This window comes from Lemur catta, chromosome 6 (assembly GCF_020740605.2).
Source record: "Lemur catta isolate mLemCat1 chromosome 6, mLemCat1.pri, whole genome shotgun sequence".
In the NCBI taxonomy this organism is placed as follows: Eukaryota; Metazoa; Chordata; class Mammalia; order Primates; family Lemuridae; genus Lemur; species Lemur catta.
In genome coordinates, this window is record NC_059133.1 from 4,155,945 (window position 1) to 4,179,054 (window position 23,110).

At 41.2% G+C, this 23,110-nt stretch overlaps 1 protein-coding gene across 3 annotated transcripts; it reads right to left on the reverse strand.

The window, feature by feature from the left end:
* Nucleotides 1-5,203: 5,203 nt before the first annotated feature.
* On the reverse strand, nucleotides 5,204-22,469 carry NUP50 (nucleoporin 50). 3 transcript variants are annotated; one of them, XM_045552804.1, is made up of 9 exons: nucleotides 22,104-22,469; nucleotides 20,395-20,552; nucleotides 18,194-18,272; nucleotides 15,903-15,986; nucleotides 12,716-12,902; nucleotides 10,926-11,591; nucleotides 8,607-8,688; nucleotides 6,720-6,838; nucleotides 5,204-5,688 (listed from the first exon to the last, which is right to left on the reverse strand). In XM_045552804.1, the coding sequence occupies exons 3-9, from the start codon at nucleotides 18,260-18,262 to the stop codon at nucleotides 5,486-5,488; spliced, it is 1,410 nt and encodes a 469-aa protein (XP_045408760.1). In that variant the 5' UTR covers nucleotides 18,263-18,272; nucleotides 20,395-20,552; nucleotides 22,104-22,469; the 3' UTR covers nucleotides 5,204-5,485. The 3 variants fall into 3 exon arrangements, with proteins under 3 accessions (XP_045408760.1, XP_045408761.1, XP_045408759.1); XM_045552805.1 differs by having other exon boundaries at nucleotides 20,352-20,552; XM_045552803.1 differs by lacking the exon at nucleotides 20,395-20,552.
* Between the last annotated feature and the right edge of the window lie 641 nt (nucleotides 22,470-23,110).

The window sequence follows — 23,110 nt, forward strand, 5'->3', positions numbered from 1 at the left end:
GTAAGGGACTGCACAACATTGACACCTCTTGGTAACAGTCACTGACTTAGAAACAGCAGAATTTTCTGACCCAGCCTCCCCAAGGGCAGCCTGTGCGAAGATGGTGGTTGGGAAGGAGGTGGTCCAGCAGGTGAAGACTTCCCTGCCATGCAGGTTAAACCCCTCTCGTTAAATAATTGGGAAATCCTTTTAAAACAGTCACCTGAACAATGCTTAATAGATATTTGGGGAGAAAGTCTCTACCTCGGAAGCTACCTGCAATAAATCCATTCCTGTTAATTGCCTACTCTTGAAGGCCATTATTGCTGTTTCGGTTCTTAGACGAACTTTTAGGAACTACTGTCATGCCCTAGCTTAGGAAAAAAATGTCATACCGGGAGGAGAGGGAAATGTAAAGTAACTCAAGCCACACACTAACATACAGTTCATTTGTAAACATACATGTTGACTGTGGAAACATGCTGTACTTTGCGCTTGCTTATCAAAATGACTAGAACAGCTGGAAAGTTTACACGAGGAAGGGAAAATACTTGTTTCTGGGGTTAAAAGAAAGGATCCTGTTTTTTCCCCTACAGCTTCATTGCATTGCCTCCTGCCATAACCTCTGTGTAAACCAACAGGTTAACAAAATATTCTTTCCGATTGGTGGATTAAAGGTCTTTCATCTTGGAATCTAACTTTAATAAAACTAGGTGGCTCAGTTTGAAATAACCATGGTTTTTAGTGAACTTTGATATTTTGAATAAACAATTTTGCTCAAAAGATTTTAGCCAATTCTAGAAACCAACTAAGTTTAGTCTTTTAATGGGCACATACATATCTGTTACCTCAACAGGCCATGTCACCTTAGACACGTTATCTAAACCCCGGGCCTGGGTTTTCTCAGGTGGAATCCCCACTCACCTCGCCGGGATGCAGTCATGTTGATGTGAGACAAGGCTATGCACGCAGGCTGGCACAGTTCCTGGCAGTTCCGATAATCACTGTTTCTCCCCAAAATGTGCCCAAAGGGTACTTTTAGTAGGTTATCTTTAAGTAACAGTTGTAGGGAGCACATGTGCAGGTGGTTCTCAAACCTGAACATGCATGAGCATCACGTATTTGAACCCAGACAGCTGGCGATGAAAAAATACTTTGAAATTAGTGACGAAGGTTGCCCAACTCTGAACATAACTCAAAGCTATTGAACCATATCCTTCAAAAGGGTGAATTTTATGTTTCATGTTATGTAAACTTTATCTTTAATCTGAGGTTGTGACTCAGCAGGCCCACGGGTTTGCTGTCTAGTAAGTTCCTGCCGGCCAGCTGAGAACCTGCAACAGGGCAGGTGCAGTTTAGGCACAGCCTTATTCTTCAGATAGCGCCTTTTTAGTCACTTAAATAGTTTCCATCAGATGTTAATAGTTCAGGAAAAATACTTTGATGGATAACAAGTCTTTGTAATTTTTTTTAACCAGGCAATACCTCTTATAAATTAGATAAATATTGAATAACTTAGGAAACTTTAAAAAAATGTGAACATGACTCCAAAATACAGCACTATCATAACTGTATTAGAATTTAATGTTAGTGCCTTAATACTAATGTTCTAAACTGCAAAAAAATTAGTTACATCCAGTCAAAATAGCTATTTCTCTTGATCATTTTGAGCCCTAGTTTTCAGATGTCCTGAGAGCTCCGGTCTTTGAGAGGGTCCTGAACAGAAATCCCAAGCACATTTACTTTTTCCAGAGAAACACAACCTCCCTAAACTTGTTTCTTTGGAAAACTTGCCCTGGAGCTCACGTCCCCGAGGCTTTGAGGACTGACCAGGAGAACACACGGAAAGCACCCAATGCTTGCACATTGGCCAACCCTCGGGGACCTACTATTCCCATTCTAGTTCGTGGGAACTTTAATCCAACAGAAACCCTGGTCTGATGGCTTGGAAGTGGTCTTACCCCACACACAAGGAGTCTGGTAGTAAGTCGGTCTCTCCCTCACCTCCGGACCCACCTTCCTCTTGTCCAGGGAGGTTTCTGGTTGCTCCTTTTGCATGATTCTTTTCCCTCAGGTCTGTCTGATTTGTTTTAATGCCAAGTGCATCACAGAGGAACATAAAACTGCCAAACACTGTGATTTTGTTTACTTTTGATTTATTCACATTTCATTGATTGTTACACTTTCTCAGTGGGAGCATTCAAAATCTGATACAAACTGAGATTATACTGTCTGACGATTCAAGTATTTAGTTTTAGAAAACAATTTCCTATTTAAAATAAAAACAATTCATCCATTTGATTGCTAAGTTTTACAATTGTGTCTGCATCAAACGGAGAGTCCCTAGTCCTCACTGTGATTGCTACTGGCCAAGAACATGCAGTGGCCCCGTGTTCAGAACACTGGATTGGGAGAGGCCAGTGGGTGAGCTGCTCACTGTCATCTGTGCACACCAGAGGACAAACCAGTTAGTCCCCACCTCCCAAAGGAGAAGTTTGGGAGTTTGCAAAGCCTGATTCAAATCCATCTCGCCTGCATTTGAAGTCTTCTGAAATATCAGAATAAATGACAGATGCTCAAAACCAAACCAACTTGTTTAGCTTTACTGAAAAGACTCTCAGTGAAAACTTGATTTGAACTCTAATAGTAAGGTAGCATATATTGGTTTTTTTCCCTCTACCCTAGAAGAGGTAGACTTTTTTGGCATGCAGTATATTAAAATGTGATTTAGAATTGAAATTGTAAAACAGAACAATCCTCTTAAAGAACAATCAGTCCCTGAATGGTCAGACTTGTCCTTCTGTGGGAAACACAACCTAAACTTTAAAAACTGGACATGTTTTCAGTCTGTAATTCTAATAATGAAGACGGCACAACAAATTTTTTGCTTACTGGGAATGCACATAAGGATGAGATGGACACATCAGTTTAAAAAAAAGGCCACTGGGATACTTAGTATTTGTCAAGATGCAAAGCAATTTTAGAATTAACAACAACAACAAAAATACACATCTTACTTTAGGCCACATATATGATACAATTTATGGATTCTCAAACTAAAGATGAAAATTTCAGTCCACATTAAACATTTTTAAGCCTAATTTCTAATATTTTATTAAAAACAAATCAAACTAAAATAACCCACAGGTCAGAATTAGCTGTTAACACAGTGGGGAAACAGAGACAGGTAAGCCCTCCAGCGGCCCCTTGCCCCAGGTAACAGACAAGGAGTTAGATTTTACAATAAAATCCACATACACTTAGGCTCTTTTATACTAATACATAATTAAAATGGAGACCAACAAGTTCCTAAAGCATAAAAGAGTGATTTTAAGAAAATATCACATTTTGAGTTATAGCATACATATCACATTTTCCCCTGTAATTTTCACTTTAACAGTGATAGTCTTAGCAGCAAAATTTGCTGGGAATGTTAGAAAAAAAGAAAGCCACACATATACACTAATTTAAAAATATATAAACTATTTTTATGGGAAGGGCAGCTAAAAGGTAATCCAATCATGATCTTTTCGTGCTATTTTTTGTAAACATTCCACTACACATGCAGACGCTAACAAAATACTGCATCAACACGGAAGCATTCCTAAAGATGCCTGGGGTTTACGATCCCAGGCTGGTACCCGGGAGCATGTGTGGCTACGCTGCAATGTGCTGGAATTTGTTCCCCTTATTTCCTCTTCACCTTTTTAAAAGTTGGATAAACCTGATGTGAACTGGGCACAACCACATGCTTACCATAAATCATCTGTAACAAAAACTCACAAACACTCTCAGTTCTAAAAAGTAAATACGAAAATAATTGTCACTTCCTCCCTAGGTCGCACAGTATAGCTGCAAGTCTGACCACGTCCCACCATAGTGCAAGCACACCTCTCTCTGCATGTATTTACACTGGGCCAAATTCTGCCTGGAATCAAAAAACTGAAAGTAGAACAAGAATCTCACGAGAAACGCTGGCCCAAATACCACACCCCATGTACTTAAGAGTTAACCATATTTGACCATAAAACTGACCCCCATTTTACACCTAAAAATTGCAGTTTAAAAAAACCAACTGTACCATCCACACTGATTCTGACTATTCTTTTCTAAGTCAGAACACATCATGCACTGAAGATCGGAATACGCAAGTGTGAGCCCTTGGGCCCCGAACCTGAGCCTTTAAGTAAGATAAGCTAGTCACCAGTTTTAGATGATTCGTCAGAAATGAAAGTAGAAATTTAAACATGAAATTCTGCATCTGATTCATGTGCCCAGAGTCTTCAAAGAACGCTAGTGGTAGTTACCTGACAGCTCTGGAGAAGTGACAGGGACACCCTTGTGCATCACCACGGCTCCCTTCCAAATGGACAGTGAATCTCTTATTTGTAAAAAAGTAAACGGATATTGCAGATATCAAATGTATAAATGCTGCTGTCTAAAGTTAAAGGCAACATTCACACACTCAATTTTCTCTTCCATCAATCCCCTTATTACACGTTTCCTAGTGAACTCACATGGCTCGTGTGTAATCAGAGTTCCTATGTACTTCACACGCTTTTATATCCACAGGGGCCACCATGGTACAAAGGACTATAAGCATCATTATCTTCCTTTTCTAATACGCTTTCACTTTGACTTAGCTTTCTTTTCATAAGGGTTTACTGTCCATGGTCTAAAAATGGTAAGCTACCAAATTTGTGCTTTTAAAACCCATTCCTGGCAAGGCCCCCTCTATCTTAATTTTGTCTTCAGGGGGACAAAGAAGTAACAGCACCTCATGAATAAAACTACAAACCCAAATCTACAAAACTAAGAAACTCCTCAACAAGCTATTCATTTCCTTTTAAAATGAAAAAGCAGCTCCTGAAGGACAGTAGAGCAGCCCACAGGGGAAGGGCCAATGTGGGAGTAACAGACTCGTGACTCGAATGCTGAAGGCGAACATCTCCTACTCACATTTCAGCTTAAAAATAAAACCTAACAAAGCAAAACACACATCTCTGTCACAGCACGGCAGCACGGTTGATTTGGTTAACAGTGCTCGTCTCACAAATCAGTCAAGCCCACAGGAGAGGGTGGGAACCATCCACGCAAGTTTCTTTCTGGACACAGCTTGAACGTGGCCATCGGAAAGCCTCGCCCACGGCGGCAACAGACCGGAACACCCATGGGTCGGAAGAGCCTTTGGGAAAGCTAATCGATACCCTGATTTCAGTCCTTTAAGAAATCACTTATGGTTAGTTTAATAAACAAATGAACATTTAAAAAGCCTTCCAAAAATTTCATTGAAATGTATTTTACACATTAGACAGTTCTTAAGAAGGGAGAATACAGTTTCTTGACACTTAATATTTAAAGGTTTTATTGGCCATATTCTTCCTCACAAAAGTTTTAAGTTATCTGTAAGTTCTTAGAATGTCAAAGAAGAGAAGAAAAACTGACTGAGTTTGGGGCGGTGGGGGAGCAGCAACTTGGCAACAATTCCTCAGTTGACGTCACGTGTTCAGGCATCTTTTTTCTCCAGTAAAATTTTGTGCAACTCATCTGCATCCTCGCTAGTTTTTACCCGAATTAACATGGTAACAGGGGTAGTGGCATTCTTCTCATCAACAGGTGGGTTTGGAACACAGACAATAAGGACGTTATTTTTCCCTGTTCGAGTACATGGCATATTGGGTGGAATCAGAACATTCAGCAATATGTTGCCTGCATTTAAACAAAGGAAAAAATACATCAAAGTTATATGAACTCTAGCTCCACCAAAGGAGTCTATGATATGCTAAACACTAAATATTGAAGCAACTTAACGCTTAATGGACCTAAAATCGGGAGCCACCAGGAATATCACAAAATCAGGCACTGTTCCCCAACAGACAGCAGTGTCCCTGACGGAGGACTGTGAGACCTCCGCCCTTCCTGCCCTCACACGGCCCCCTCGGAACCGCCAGCCCTCTGACCACTGTATGTTCTTGCACTGAAGAGAGAACACATTGGCGCAACCACACGAACACCGAACCTCGGGCACAGAGGCGAGCACGGCTCACTGGGAAGAGTAACTTTACTGTGATATCGTTACAAACTAGTCAAGCCCACGGGAAAAAACATCTCCCAGGAGCTTCTTTCTGCAGCCCAGCCTGCTGCAGTCCACCACTACTGACCACCTCACCTTGGCCTGCCCCTCCTCACCCTCCGGCCCCCAGTCTCCCTTCACCGGACTGTCTTAAGAGCAAAACGGGGGTGGGGTGGGGTTGGGCAGCAATACCTTAGTGATTACTTGCTATATAAAAAAGGATTCCTTCAGGCTGGTCTGATGGTGGCGAGTTATGAGAACTTACTAACATTAGTGTCACTAAAGTTGGTATACAATCCCCCACTGCTAAATTTGGCTAATAAAAAATAAAAAAAGATTCCTTTAAATGGTTAATTCCCCTTGGGCATTTGTTAAACCATCCAATTAATCTATCACTTCTTAGTCACATTTTTATTACAAAAGAAAATGAAAAAGATTTTGTTATGCCTTTTAACACATCTACATTTTCTTACAAAATATTCCTGGTACTCGAAACCAAGTCTATAATCGGTATATATAAGATGAATTTGGCCTGAATGATCTCGGTTCCATTCCAAAATACACATTAATAAACTTGAAAATCTCAATGACTGAGTCAGCAAGATAATCATATCGTATACAAAAGCCTTTATGATCACTTTGTGCCACTTGAAAACAGGGTACCCACCTAAATTGGTGTCTGCCCGTACCAAAAGCTGCGTCTTCTGGTTTGCTGTAGGTTTCAAATGCAGAGTACCCACACCTTTCTCTTTAAATTCATTGTCTTTCTTGTAAAATAGTTTACACCTATGGCAAAAAATAATAGGGATGATCAGGCATGCAATGACAAATCAAGTCACACAGTTTCCTAACTGCTCTCACACTTGTGTGGAACATCTGCATTAAATGAGAACATAGGAAGTTTCAGGATAAATCTTTTATTGATCCAAATTGACTGGGTCTGGGCAAAAACAAGAATAAGAAAATCTGCTTATACATTCTAGAATCCCTCCCCATTTTTTCAAATTAAACAGTTGGCTCTATGAAACTTTTTATAACACTTTCTGAAACAGTGTTTTCTTGAGTCAAAAGTGACAGCTGCAAATCTCTCCTTCCCTGCTCTGCCCCGTGCCCTGAGCTTAAGGGGCCGACCTGGTCCTCTAAGGATGGAACAAATGCAGGGTAAACACTGTCCCGCACCTCCCCCACCTCAATGTTTTCCCTATTTCTTATTTTAAAAATTCTCCTAAAGGCTCCTTCAATTTTTGATTGCCCAAGATGTTGAAATAAATTTGGAAAACATTCTTAGGCAGGGCCTAACTAAAGCTAAAGTAATTAAATGTCTTCCCAGCCTCCATGCTATACAATCTTAGGTTATTAATAATACAAAACCACTGTCTGCTCATCTGATTTATTCTAACTAGAAAAAAACTCATCAAGTCACAGTCACTCCTTTATATCATTTAAGTCATTCAATTTAAAAACAAGCAAAAGGAATTGTTGGCCTCTTTTATTTATTTATTTTTTTGAGATGGAGTCTCACTCTGTCACCTGGGCTAGAGTGTGGTGGCATCAGCCTAGCTCACAGCAACTTCAAACTCCTAGGCTCAAGTGATCTCCTGCCTCAGCCTCCCAAGTAGCTGGGATTATAGGCATGTACCATCACGCCTGGCTCATTTTTTAATAGAGACGGGGTCTCACTCTTGCTCAGGCTGTTCTCAAACTCCTGAGCTCAAGCAATCCTCCCACCTCGGCCTCCCAGAGTGCTGGGATTACAGGCGTGAGCCACCGTGCCTGGCCTGTTGGCCTCTTTGAAAAGTTCTCAAAAAATAAAATAGCACCTGGGAATACCACAGGATGTAGTAACTTGTTATATTCAAAACTGCTGACTCATTATTCTGAATGAAATTTTTATATTAAAAAAAATCTTGAAAGCTTCTGAAATGGCACAGATATTTTTCACTAAATATCTTTGTAAAATGTAATCTCCTTTAATAGAGACGAAGATAATTCAAGTTTTCCTTTGCCCTTTCTTCTGAAAGCAGCAGTTCTCATTTAAAAACAAATACAGAACAAAAACCAAAACAAAAGCTCTCATTTTTATACATCCTTAGCAGGAAGGGATGGTTACTATGTATAACTTCTTGGTCGTGAGAAAATCTAGAAAGGCCAACCAGGTCTCCAGGAAGGGATCAGAGATGCTCCCAGATTAAGAGAAGTAACACAAAACCTGAAATCAGCAACTAAGAGATTTTCTTTGTGGGGGAAGGATGAGGGAAGAGAAGGAAGGAGAAAAAGAAAGGAAGAAAATTATAAGATGAGGTCAGAAAAATCAAAGAAAAGCCTGTCTCTAAAGCACTTTAAAAAAGCTAAAATCACAGAAAAGACTAAGATATACCCAGCAGGAATTTCTAGAATTGGGTTTTAAAAAAGCAGTCCAAGACTTCTTCCTGTTCCATTTCAGAGCAGGCACAGCTTGACCCCAGAACTGGATGCTCAAGTAAAGTTCCATGAGGACAATGTTAACCCCACATTCTCCAGGCCAGAAGCATCCATTTCAGGGATTATTACTTACTTTTTGGAATAAAAAGCATCATCTTCTTTTACTTCAGTAACTTCTACTTTGGGTGGTTCCTCATTCTCTTCTTCATCTCCACCTTGTACAAAAATGACACCAACTCAGTAAGATTCAAATCAAGAGCTTGAAAAAGTGATCGAAGTTTGTTACCTACCATCCTAAACCTCAACTTGAACATTCCACGTATGTGGATAGATACAGAGACTAAAAATGCATACCTAATTTTGGTAAGCGGGGGGAATACCTGCTGGATTTTAATTATTTTGTGAAAAATAGATTTTTGATGGGAACTTATTTCTCAATTCTAAAATAACTTCCAATTTACACAAAGCCTTAGAATGAAAAATTATCCTCGCTTATGACATTTACAGAAAAATAATCATTCAACACTCAATTTATATTCAGATTACCCACTGGAAAATTAAACCTCAGAAGGGCTTCTAATACCTTTATCCCCAAATGTTCCTGTGACCATATCCACAACATCTCAAGGAATAACTAGTATCAGCAATGCCCAAAGATGGGAAAAAATAAATGGTTTTTACAGGGCAAGCTGTTAGAGAAATCATCCCAAAGTCACGTGTAAATAACTTAAGCATTGTTATGAATTGCCACATGGCTCAGGGCTCTGAAACCCACTGGCCCCACTGGGCCTCCCAGTGCCCAAACACAAGTTGGGGGATCTAGAACACTATTGAAATGCAAATATAAGGGATCCTCTTAAAGAGAAAGCAACATAAAATTCACTGAAAAGCACTTCTGATAAGAAAAACAATTCTGGTGTTCAACCAATTACGTCACATTTAAATTGTAAGATGGTACCCTATTCAGGCCAATGTGCCCTAGAATGTCCTCAGGAGTTTTTAAAAAATGAAGCTCCCAGGATTCCTGAGTTAGGCTCTCCAGGGTGGGCCCCAGACATTGGTTATTTTAACAAGCTCCCAAGTCTTTCTGATGCATGAAATGTGGTAACCTTGAGATAAATAATAGCTGTTTATTGAGAGGCATCCTGCATCCATTGGGGCTCAATTCAAACGCAATGTCACTGTGTCCTGTGACAGCCTTAGGATCATGAAAGACTCCATTTGTCTAATCTAGGGGGGCAGAGAAGAAATAAAAGGGGATACTCTTATCCTACCCTTTGCCCTTGAGGGCCCCACGAGGACAGACCTGAAGGTGGGGCCAGACAGAACAGTAAGGGAAGTCTAAGCTCCAGGCAGAAAAACAGAGTTATTTCAGTGGCCAATTGACAAACTGCAGTTTTCTTTCCTGGGGATCAGTATGGTAATTCTTCTTGAGTAGTGCACTTTGAACTGCTTATAAGTAGGTATCTTTACAGACATCATTTGTTCACAACCACCATGTGATGAAGAGGCATTATGACTTTACCCCACTTCTTAGAGCCAAGAACAAAGGGAGTGGAGGGGCTGGGACTGAGGCCCAGATATTTTGCCTGGCCTGGGGCACTGACATGTCACTCAAGACACCACTGCTGTCCTCCTGGAAAGGTGGCACGCCAGACCCATAGGGGAAACACTGTTCCTTATGCTACGAAGTCTTTTAAATTTATAGTAAAATATTGTTTGGCCACATGACTTTATTTATAACCAAATCCCCTAAATATAAATCAATTCAGGGGACATTCATAATGAACTTTCCTAAAACACAATTTTCAAAAAAGTTATTTTATTATTATTTTTTAGACAGAGTCTCACTGTCACCCAGGCTGGAGGGTAGTGCTGTCATCTTAGCTCTCTGCAGCCTCGAACTCTTGGACTCAAGTGACCCTCCTGCCTCAGCCTCGTGAGTAGCTGGGACTATAGGCATGCGCCACCATGCTCAGCTAACTTTTTTTTTTTTTTTTTTTTTAAGAGATGAGGCCTTCCTATCTTGCCCAGGCTGGTCTTGAACTCTACCTGTTAAGCAATCCTCCCGCCTCGGCCTCCCAGAATGCTGGGATTAAAGGTGTGGGCCACTACCACTACCCCACCCGATCTCAAAAAATGTTTTTAATTTGCTACTTTTAATGTACCAAAGCCATGTGTTTGATACTTTTCAAAAAAAAAAAAAACGTAAGATGTTTCCATATTCTTCATTTTATGTTTAATATTCTTAATTCTTATAACAACCCTACAAAATAGGTCTTATTCCATTTTATGAATAAGGAAACTGAGACTCAAAGAAGCTAATCAGCTTCATCCTGGATCACACACTGAGGGAATGATGGGGTCACAATGTGAATCCAGATTCACCCAAAATCAAGTCTAGCTTTCTCCACTACACACAAAACTTACACAAATCTAAAACAGTATTTACCTTTGCATTCATTACTGCCACCTTCTGCTTGGCTCTCCAGTGTTTTAGTGGACAATGGTGAAGAAACTGGTTTACTCTGGGTAGTATCTTTGCCAAATAAACTGGAGTTTCCAGAGGAAAATGAAAATCCAGCCAGGGGGCCAGAGCTTAGTGAGCCCAAAACAGAGCTATCAATTTTCTTGCCAAAATTAAACGAGGCACTTGTTGCTCCTAGTGATGGGTCCATTTTCTTTTCAGACACAACCTCAGTCTCCTTTTCAGATGTATCTTCAGTTTTGTTGCTGGGGAACAGAAATGCTGACTCTTGCTGTAATTTTGTTGAGCCAAATAGGGAAGGAGGCTGCGTTTCAACCGACGTCTTGTTAGTTTCACTTTGAGAATCATTACTGACACTGTTTCCGTGTTGCTGTTCAATGTTTGCTAAGTATTTCTCATAGTCTTTAAAGATGGGTGTCAGGTCACAGAGTGGGTTTGCATTCACGTGCTTCACTATCCAGTCCCGGACAGAGCAGTTCAAGGCAGCCAACTGCCTGTTATAGGTGTTACTGGCATAGGCTTTGCTAGAAGCAAGGCCAGAGCAGGAAGGCTGCTGACTGTTACCATTAGTTTTGGGATTTGAAATCTTTTTATCAACCAAGGTGGTAGGGCCATTTGCAGCAATAGAACCTATGGGAAAATAAAGATTGAAGAATTTATGTACAGAAGTTGATTTGATTAAACTGTCTAGATTTTTATACCACTGTCTTCCTATTTTCTGCTTTTACTGTATCCTATTTATTGATAGCTCAAGAAGTATGTGTTCAAGAAATAATCTTTTCCTTCAAAAAGATGACTATTTCAAACAGAACTGTCTGAATATTAGGTTAAACTAAGACTTAATACCCGAAGTTGTTGGGATGAACAGTATCAAAGTACAGTCAACTCTCCCTAACTGCGGGTTCATCTGTGGATCTAAAACACAGTGTTGACGGGACGCAGAACCAGGGATACAGAATGCTGACTTCTTCTATCTGGGTGTTCTGCTGGGCCAACTGCAGGAACTGAGCATTGGAAAGGGTCCCGGAAGCAGTTCCCAAGGATACCAAGAGACAACTATAATTAAAACCTTAACAGAAAATGCTAACACTCTGCCGAATTAAAATCCAATAATATACTCTTTCAGAATAATGAGCTAAATACAATCCAACCAGTCAGGATCATTTCCAAGATTTTAATCCATGATCCTATTCTCTGTTGCTAATTCCAAGAGCTTCTGACTAACTCCCGCAATCCAGGATCGGGCAATCAACACACCTGTGCCAAAACAAAGCTAGCCTGGAAGGCCTATGACCAGGGACAATGTCATCTGAGTCCCCAGCACGCATTTTTGTGTAAGGCACACAGAAAGCCCTTGGTACACGCATAATGAATGAGTGGGCAGGAAGAGAAGCCTTCACAGAGGGCCTACCCAGTGCTTCCTCTTCTCCTTTGACTTTCAGGTCAGTTCTGAGGGTCATTCTCTTTTACAGTTGAAGATTCTGAGGCTTAGAGATTAAGGAATTTCACGATTGTCACACAACTGATAACTGGCAGAGCTGAGAACAAAGCCCAGGTCTCTTTCAGCTCAAAAGCCTATGCTCTACTCACTCTGGGACAGCCAACATCCCCTCAAGTTCACCCTTTTCATTATTACCCTGTTCTTGCTCACATAGTCCCAGGACTCAGGGTAAGTTCAAGAAAAACCTCTTTGAAAGTTATTTTTCATGGATTATACTTAAATAGATGTGACTGGGAGAGGGGAACCTACTTACCAAAGGCTGCCTGGGTCTCTGTTGCCACTCTTGCACTGGTGAAGGGAGAGGTGATAGTTGTGCTGTTTCCATTTGACAGTCCTTCTAGAGGCTTCCCTCCAGTGCTACTACCAAATCCAGAAAACCCTCCTCCTCCAGAAGGTACAACCAAACCTTTAAATCCTTTAAAGGCTCCTCCACTATCAGACTGAAATATGAAGAAAGATTACACATTAGGCAAGTATACTTTCTGTCACCAAATAAGCAAGCAAGCGACACTATCATTTTGGTTAAATAATACCCAGATTCCAAATGCAATTAGCATTTTAGAAACTGCTGGCACAAGCAGAAATAGAAAGTGAGATAGAAAAACACTGTTCATGAGAATAGCTCTACAACCCAAAACTGCCTTCCTGAAATAGCAAGGATAGTCGTAATTTATGGCAAATGTATTTTAAAAAATGTACTACGTGTATTTAGGACATAAAAGGTAACAAAGACTAATGTAATAAATTTATGTACCCACCACTGAGTCTCAGAATAACTGAAAACATTCTCAATAACTAAATCCCAGTCAAAGACCATTTGCATAAAGAAATTGTAGAAATATCAAGTTAGGTTAACTAAAAATACTTTACCCACTTGCCTAATTTCCTAAGAACTTCTGTAGCTTTCAGCCTATAGAAACTTAAGATGATCAAGTTTCAAATCTAGATCTTCCAAGAGAGTTCATAAATCTGAAGTTTCTACATAAATGGGTTATAACCATGATCTCACCAAAAAAATTATTTAAATTGGAACTTCTTCATTTCCTAAATGAGCCAGTTAGCCTAAATATTATTGTATCTTTTTCCACAGAAGTTTGAATCACATCTACAGAAAATTTCAGATGTTTACTGACCACTTACACAGCTTAGATTCTGATGCTCTAAATGATTTTTCATCATTCAATATCCAAAATACACCAAACTGATAGCTATCATTTTGAAACAATGATCATGGACAAGCTGTAAAGCTGCAAGTGGCTCTTCAGCCACATGCTATTTATGGGTATTTCAGAAATTGCTGACAGTAAATTGGCTCTAGAATCATAACAAAATTCAAGAACCACTAGTTAAAACAAAAACTAAAAAAGGGCTGGGCAAGGTGGCTCACGCCTGTAATCCTGGCACTCTGGGAGGCCGAGGTGGGTGGATCATTTGAGCTCAGGAGTTCGAGACCAGCCTGAGCAAGAGCGAGACCCTGTCTCTACTAAAAATAGAAAGAAATTATATGGACAACTAAAAATATACAGAAAAAATTAGCCGAGCATGGTGGTGCATGCCTGTAGTCCCAGGTACTCGGGAGGCTGAGGCAGAAGGATTGCTTGAGCCCAGGAGTTTGAGGTTGCTGTGAGCTAGGCTGACGCCACAGCACTCTAGCCCGGGCAACAGAGTGAGACTCTGTCTCAAAAAAAAAAACAAAACTAAAAAAGACATTTAAAAAATGACAGTAAAAGTTGAATGAGAAGATATCCATTTCGGCTCCGTAAGTCGTCCCCTTGTCCCATGTATCTTCTTAGAGAAAGAGCCATCCAACACCAGCTCAACCTCTATATCCACCAACTAGTCACCAGTCTTAAGGCAATAATGAAATTAGACCAGAAAAAAAATTGGAAGTAAAAAAAAAAATGATGTTCAAGAGATCCATTGCACAACATGACTATAGTTAATAACAATGTATTGTATACTTGAGAATTGCTGAGAGATTTTTAAGTGTTCTCACCACAAAAAAGTGAGGCAATGCATATGTTAATTAGCTCAATATAGCCACACTGTATACAGGTTTCAAAACATCACACTGTACACCATAAATAGACAATTTCTGTTAATTAAAACATAAGTAAAAATCTTTAAGCAAAATATAAATAAATTAATTAATTTAAAAACAGAAATCCTAATCTCCAGAGTTGGTTCTCAGATCTCCTTTCTTGGCGGTGCACCCCGAGTTAACGTGACGTTCTACATGAAAGAGCTCTTACAGCTCCAGGAAATAACGTCGCTCTAAAGCATGCAATGGAACAAAGAATGTGTATTTATTACATTAGCCATCATATTCTAAATAATGTCTAGGCAACTACAGGGAACCACTTGAGAATTAATTTGCTATGTGACTGTGTATCTCGGCCTTGAATTACACACACATATATATCTCCTACGAAAATTATAAATACGTTTTATTTTTATAATTGGAATTGTTTTCCTATTAATATATAACATAATTTATAAGATGCTCTGAGCAACGCGTTTGTTATAGCAACTCTAGTAGTAAATTTCTAACTGTGATTGCCTCCTCACAACCCCCACCTATCTGCTCCCTTCCTTATATATTTTCAAACTTAAATCTGAAATCCAAAATGCTCCAATTAGCATTTCCTTTGAGTGCCATATCAGCACTCAAAAACCTTCAGATTTTGGAATACTCTGGATTTTCAGATTAGGTATACTCAACCTGTGTAAGAATATATTTCACCCTTAATAAAAAAAAAATTGAACATTGCAGAGTGTGTGGTTGAGTGGTTTCTTCCAAAGCTGCCACCCAGTATGTTCGAAGTGGCTTCTCCTGCCTGACAACAGACGTTTAGGCCACAAAGACCACACTTTATGGGTCTGGAATGTATCTGAGGGGTGAGGACTATACTGGGGACGAGTTGTTAAATGTTGAGTGATCCCTAAATACTGTCTGCGTGATTTCAACTCAAGAGTTACAACTCATCTTTTATCTTTTTGAGCATAGGAATGAAACATCTTAATATACTACACTGTCATACTAGAAAGAAAACCAACACATGAAATGCTTCTAGCATGGTGAAAGCGCTCCCCTACCCAGGCCTTGATCCCAGGGAGCAGGTAAGATTCTGAGTACACTTACGTTTACCCATTTGATACCACTTCTCCTATCTTTTATATTGCTATATTTGTTTTTCCTCTTCATATTGTCACTCAACTTGAATTGTTTAATATTTATCTTATTTCCTCAACTGGATAAGCTCCCTTTATTAAGGTACAGACTTCATTATTATTTTTTCTATCTCCCATGACCTACACTAAGAAATAAGCCATTTTTAAAAAGCATTTTTTGATGTGATTGCTCCCAGAGGTGGCCTCTGCAACTCAGAAATCAAATTAGTATTTAATACCAGAAGCTGTAAGAAAGAGTGCTCACTCACTTCAAATCCAACATTTCTACGCTTTGCTTTCTTTATGGCTCTATTCTTCAGGACTTCCTCACTGGCCACTGAGAATGTTCCCACCTGCGGAAGTGTACAAATTAAACAGCAGTAAGATAGGGCCCAAAAGGAGATAAAATGCTGAGCAAAAAAGCTACAACAAACTTATCTGTATCTAGCTTTAAAATACTGTTAATACCAGTAATGTGAATTACAGAGAGGGAATGTTAAGAAAAAGTTCATGTCTATTCTGTCTTTTGTATATTCCAATTCCAGTTAGGCAAATCATGAATCTTCTAGAATCTACAAATCCAGGCTTCAAACCCCAATCCAGAGAGAGGAAGATATGAACAAAAAGTTTTGCAAAGACTAAGACCTTTAAAACTTTAGTGCAAAAATATTCATGACCAATTCTTCAAATATTTCTGATATATATTTTAAGATATTAATATAGCATAAAATCTCAGTTTTCTTTATGAAGTAAAAGCTATTATCTAAAAGCTGAAAGGTACCTTAAAGATCATGAATAGCTGACAGTGGAGCCTGTTCTGAAACCCAGGTACCTGAACTCAGTCTTACTACTGTGGCTTTCAAAATTAAATTTTGTATTTATTACACACACATTACTTTTAAGAAGAGTCCTGCCCAACTTGCCTATTGTACAAAAGGCCACTGAGACACCTAAAACTCTAAGTCACTCTCCTGAAAAATCACTACCTTTCCACAATCCACTAAAAGTGCTATGTCCACAATCAGAAATTCGCTAAAGAAAAGATCTTTGGCTTTATTTTAACCCTTCATTCTGGCCCATGTAGGGCCAGAATAAAATATTTCCTGGGCAAAAACTCTCATCTACAGGCTGGGTGTGGTAGCTCACGCCTGTAATTCTAGCACTATGGAAGGCCGAGGCAGGAGGATCACTTGAGGTCAAGAGTTTGAGACCAGCCTGAGCAAGAGCGAGACCCTGTCTCTACTAAAATAGAAAAAATTAGCCGGGCATGGTGGTACATGCCTGTAGGTAGTCCCAGCTACTTGGGAGGCTGAGGCAGGAGGATCGTTTGAGCCCAGGAGTTTGAGGTTGCTGTGAGCTAGGCTAACACCATGGCACTGTAGCCCAGGCCACAGAGTGAGACTCTGTCTCAAAAAAACAAAAACAAAAAAAATTCTCATCTACAGTTGTTTCAGATCATGGTAAACTTAACGGGATCCCTACATCCATAGACAGGACCATTCAGCTGCACTTGCCCCTAGTTAAATGCAATTAATTAAATGTAATCCTTCCACATTCATTTCATTAGAATATATTCAAATGGGAACTCTTTCATTCCTGAATATTTTAATGTCAAAGCAAATTGTTCTGTGATAGTCCAGATCCTACTATAGCACAGAATATAACTGTGCTGAACAGCCAAAGAAAAATCCATAATCAAAGACTTAGTTAAAAAGTATATTTGTGATTTTGGTTTCCCTAAACATATTACAGTATAATTATGTGTAAAGGAAAAAGATATTAGTACTAGAAAGATTCAGAAAGAAGGAAGTTACCAGTCTAAGAATGAGCTTACAAACACTTTTGCAGGTTCTTCAAATTTTTTTTTTAACTTAGCGCTATGGTATAAACCCGAAAGGCTAATTTGGTTAAAGATTTCCTTAGCTAACTAACTGGTCTGGCAATATCAAACTGCTGGTAAGGCACTAGAAATACAGTTGTGTTCTATTCTTTACAAGAGAAAAATAACATTTCCTCAGGGATGACCCGTTGCATTTTGCTGGCAAGGAAACTAGGCCAATCTAAATTCTGTTCCTATTAATGCAATTGTTAGGGGTCTCAGAGCCATTATAAAAATAGGAAATAAAGCAGGCCTCCAAAAAGCAGTCAAGTAAGGAATTACAGCAGACTGAGATGGTGGTAATGTACCACTTTTCACCTTTGAGCACAGCCACTGTGCCAAGTTCATGACTAGCTCAACTTAACTCACCTTTTAGTCATGACTAAAATAACTTACTCAAATCCATGGATTTAGAATGCTGCCAGTATATGAAATTCAGGAGGAAGGTGCTTCCACAAAGGAGAGTATTTAAGGAGCAGGTGCTAGTGGAAAAGCACACCCAAAAGTACATAATAAACGTCTACACTGATGGGTTATAAGGAACCATAATATCTCCCATTCAGGATGTTCTTAACAATGTCTTTTAATTCTACCACAAATCTTCATGAGGAACCTCCAAAATGAATTTACGTGTATTAATAGAAGCAGCAGAAACTTATTCTTAAGGAAACTACTTTTTACCTCTTCAGCTTCATCTTCTTGATCCCAGTTCCTGTCTGTCAATTCCTTCTCAGCAATTCTTTTGGCCATTTTTTTGAACCTAAGTTATAGAAAATAGAAGTAAAAAGTTTACTTTTCTATACCACTATATAACTCTATTAATAATTTTAAAAGTTCACTCTAGCACGAAATGAGATAAAAAGGTTTCTGATGCCAGTAGAAACTGCTTTAATGAGAACTTTACGATGGTGTTGTTAGGCTTCCAGTGTTACAAATCCAATAAAAGATTATTTAAGGAGATAGTTGACGACTCCTAAGGAACAGTAGTACTCTTTCTAAACACTAAGCTAAGTCCACTCAGAAAAATTAAAACGAAATATCAACTGAGTTTTTTAAAATCTAGAATCCTAAGTACCGTATATACAATCAAAATGTCCTTAACTAACTTATTTTATGCAAATTACACTTTGAGTCTTGCCATAAGCAAAACTATTTTATTTTTTATTTTTATTTATTTATATTTTTTGAGACAGAGTCTCACTCTACTGCCTTGGCTAGAGTGCTGTGGTGTCAGCCTAGTTCACAGCAACTGCAAACTCCTGGGCTCAAGTGATCGTTCTGCTTCCCCAGAAGCTGGGACTACAAGGTGCATGCCACCACACCCAGCTAACTTCTATTTTTAGTAGAGACGGGGGTCTCACTCTAGCCCAGGCTGGTCTTGAACTCCTGACCTCAAGCGATCCTCCCATCTTGGACTCCCAGAGCAGTAAAATTACAGGTGTGAGCCAACACGCCCAGTCTATCGAAACTATTTTAATATTGAAAAGTCTCTTAAAGATGATTCATTTAAGAAGTTTATCCTTAGGTAAGAATTTTAATAAGACAATGGAAATATTAATACTTTCACAACGTGAGTACTTTTCTTCAGGATATGGTTGATAGAAATACATGTTTCCCAAGATGGGACATTTAGTTGTCCCAAATTGTACACTGCTAAGAAATCATTTCAAACTTCAAAATATGATTAACATGGATGTGTTAACATTCTGAGACCTTACAACCCTTCAAAAATAAACCATCAGCTTAACTGTTCTAATACCATAGCATTAGGGGACGGGGTAGGAGTTGAAGGACTGACAGCATTATCTCTGCACTCGATTTAAGCACCTATCCAAACAGGATGCTTGTGTGCATACCTTAAAATTTGTAATTTGTTTTCTGATCCTAATGTCATATCCTTTGCTACTGAAACAACAACAATAAACAAAAAAACTAGAACCAACTGAGAGCTCCATTGTATTGTGCTGCCTTCTCTGCTAACTCATCTATTGGACAATAAAAACAAAACAAAACACACCTTTCCATTTCCTCTGCTACCTATCTCACCCAGGAACTTATCAACCAGCTTTGGGCACCTGCCAGGGCTTGTTAAATATGCCTGGACTACTTCCTGATAGTCTTTCCCCCCTCTCATGTGCTCTCAACACCACAACCCACAGGAGTAAGCTTTCTAGAACTTCGTGGTCATTAAGACACAAACTTACATATCACCCACTGCTCTCTTTTATCTATTTTGGCATTCTAAAGTCCTCCAAAATCTGATGCCCTGTACGGCAATTACATAGGGACTTTCAGCTTTTAATATATCCTAATAATCTTTAAAATTTCTTCTGTAAGTATGTACTTTTTCTGATTATAGAACAAATGATTTTAAAGTCCAAGATTCTAAAATATAAAGTATGAGATTTAATAAATACATTTCCATTGCCTGGAAAGCCACTCTTTTTAATACCTCCCCAAAAATCCTTGGTCAAGTTTTGCTATTAATTTTTGTTACACAAACAAAAACAAATACACAAATAGATATAACTTTTTATTAAACTGGTCAGAGGCAAGGTCTCTGTGTGGATTCTTCTAGCAATTTTCATACTCATTAAATAATATCTCCACCAGAGGGTAGAAGAGGTGAGAAGATGGAATGGATATATTTGCTACTTAAGATTAACTGTGGGGAGGGAAAAAAAAGGTAGAGCTGAATGTGCAAAAACTGTAATACAATTTTAACATCTAATTCACACTCACAACTTAAGAGATAACTGGCCTAGTAAAATAATCTAAATTAATTACGCTTCCATTTCTTAACATTTATCAAAACCATATATAATCGAAAGGCAGGGACCTTTGTTTTGTTTACTGATATACTCCAAATGCCCCAAACTTGCCCAGTTCATCATCGGTGTTCTGTTGTCGAACCAGTGACCTGGAGTACTGCATACAGTATTTGAGAAAATATTGCAAGATGCTGGCATCCCAGTTTTGCCACCTTCTAGCCGTGAGAACTTGGGCAAGTTATTTAATTTCTGTGCCTCAGTTTCTTCACCTGTGGAACAGGGAGTGTTATGAAAATTAAATGAAGTAAACAAAAAGCTTAGTTTATAACAGTGCCTGTAACAGAGGAAGGGCTTGATAAATATTAATTTAAAGAAACAAGTTTTGTTAGATGCAACAGCTATAAAACACGATTTTCGGCTGGGCGTGGTGGCTCACACCTGTAACCCTAGCACTCTGGGAGGCTGAGGCAGGAGGATCGCTTGAGGTCAGGAGTTCGAGACCAGCCTGAGCAAAAGTGAGACCCCGTCTCTACTGTAACTAGAAAAATTAGCCAGGCGTGGTGGCGCGCACCTTTAGTCCCAGCTACCAGGAAGGGCGAGGCAGAAGGATTGCTTTAGCCTAGGAGTTTGCGGTTGGCCTAAGCGAGGCTGATGCCCTGGCACTCTATCCGGGGCAACCTAGTGAGAGACTGTCTCAAACCAAACCAAATCAAAAAACAAAACAAAACAAAACAAACCCCCCCCACAATTTTCCCTCCAGAACTTAAAAGTTGTAGCATAGAAAAAGAGTAACGTGAATGATAAGCCAGACTTTAAAAAATATTTTACCAAATCCCTATTTTATTCGAACGTATAAGATAGTTCAGACAATAAATGTTCTTTTTATGCGAGAAGAGGAAAAAACAAAAACAAAAAACCTTTGTAAAGTACTTAGAACAAGGCCTGGCACCTAGAAAAACCAAAGGGCCAGCTAGACTTATTATGAAAATGAGTTTAAAAAAGGTTTGCACTTGTGGGTAAAAAGGGACCAAGTTTTGACATGATTCCTAAGCATGAAGCAATGTGACAGGAAATTCAAAGTCTAGGTAATTGTAAAAGACATTATTTGTGCCTGAAATAGTTATGTGGTCTCTGCCATCTGGCGCAGCCCTGCCCTTGGAGTTGAACTTTAGCCAACATCGGCTTACTCCAAGATGAAAACAGATGTGGCTATACCTGATAGTGAAACGAAAAGAGAACAAGGGGGGCCCGACCACGGAGACCGAAACGCCACAGAAAACCCAGATTACCAAACTGCTTCTAAGCGGAACCGCGAAAAGGGGTGATCAATGAATGGCACGAGGACGCAGGAAGACAGTGAAGACAGGCCAAAGCGGTAAAGGACGGGGAGAAGAGAGAGGTGGGACCGCCAAGGGGGAAAGGGGTGACAGGAACCGCCAGGAGGTAAACCGGGAAGACCGCGCCAGGACATCCCCCGCCCGCCCCGCCTCCTACCTCGGCCGAGGCCGCAGGGGCCCCGCGCCCGGGCGAGCCTTACTCAAATCGGACGCCGCAGCACCGAGGCCGGCTCCGGGCCCGGCTTCACAAACAGCCCCGCCTGCGTCGCCGCTGTCATCCCGCCCCACCCTCCGCCCACCCGCTTCCCCGCCGCCCGCGTGCTCCCTCCCTGGGCCCGGCCAGCGCTCCCGACCCCCGGCTCCCCTCCGCAGGGTCCTGCACCTGGCCCCGCACCCCGACTCCCCGCCTTCCCGGCCCCGGGCTCTCCGCCCCGGCTCCCGCCCTCGGCCCCTTCCCCTCCCGCGCTGGCCGCCGCCTCTCACCTCCCCGGCGATCGCCACAGTCTTCGCGGGGTCGTGGGCGCGGCGGCGAGCGGAGCCGAGGCCGCGGTGCTCGTGTTGGAGGCGGCTGCTGGTTGCCCGGCCGCGCGCGCTCGGTCGCTTCCGGCGCGCCGAGAGCCTGGAAGGACTTGGTGCTCAGCAAGCCCGGAGTCTCAAACAGCATATCCCCCGGGGGCTCGTCTCTGTGTTCGGCGGCGAGGTGGAGAGCCGAGCGCTCAGCCCAAGACGGCAGGGACAACGGCGCGGAGCACGCCCCAGGCCGCCATTTTATAACTCGAATATACCCGCAAAACGAATTCGGAAAAAAGGGAGAAAAGAAACGCCCGCGTTCAGTTACTGCGCAAGCGCGCGGAAGCTGTCGGCAGCAGCACCTTCTTCCGCTGGCCCCAGGATGTCAAGAGGCGCATGCGCCTGGCGCCTTGGAGATCGGCGTCGGGTGGCGTGCACTCGTCCTACGCATGCGCCCAAGTGCGCGCATGCGCGCTCCGGTCTCCGTCGGGAAGCCGGAGCCCGCGGTTGCGGCTTTCGCGCTTTGCTTACTTGGCGATTGCTGTGGGTGCGGTTCGCGCGCAAGTTGTTGCTGAGGGGCCGGCGGGGCTGGGGTGTTTGAGGAGCTCGGGAGAGGATGGTTAGTCAGTGGGCGCGACCGAGGCTCCCGGAGTTCCCGTGGGGGGCGAGGGGGTGCTGCAGGGCTGAGGAGAGACCGGCCGCGACTCCGGAAACAGGTGAGGTCGGGGTCACGTCGGTGGCCTCGCGCCACCGGGCTCCCCGGGGACGCACCCAGGTGGCCCTGCTGGCGTTACCCGGAGCTTGCCTGGCTGGTGAGGGCTCTGGAAGGCCTGGGATTTCGGAGCTAGGAGGAACTGTGTAGATCACCCGCTGCAGCTGCTTCCTTCGTGGGTGGGAAAACGGACCCCTTCGCCATTCAGCAGTTTTATGTCTGTTTCCTGCGTTGGCTGCCGCGGAGGTGGAGTGACTTGCCCAGAATT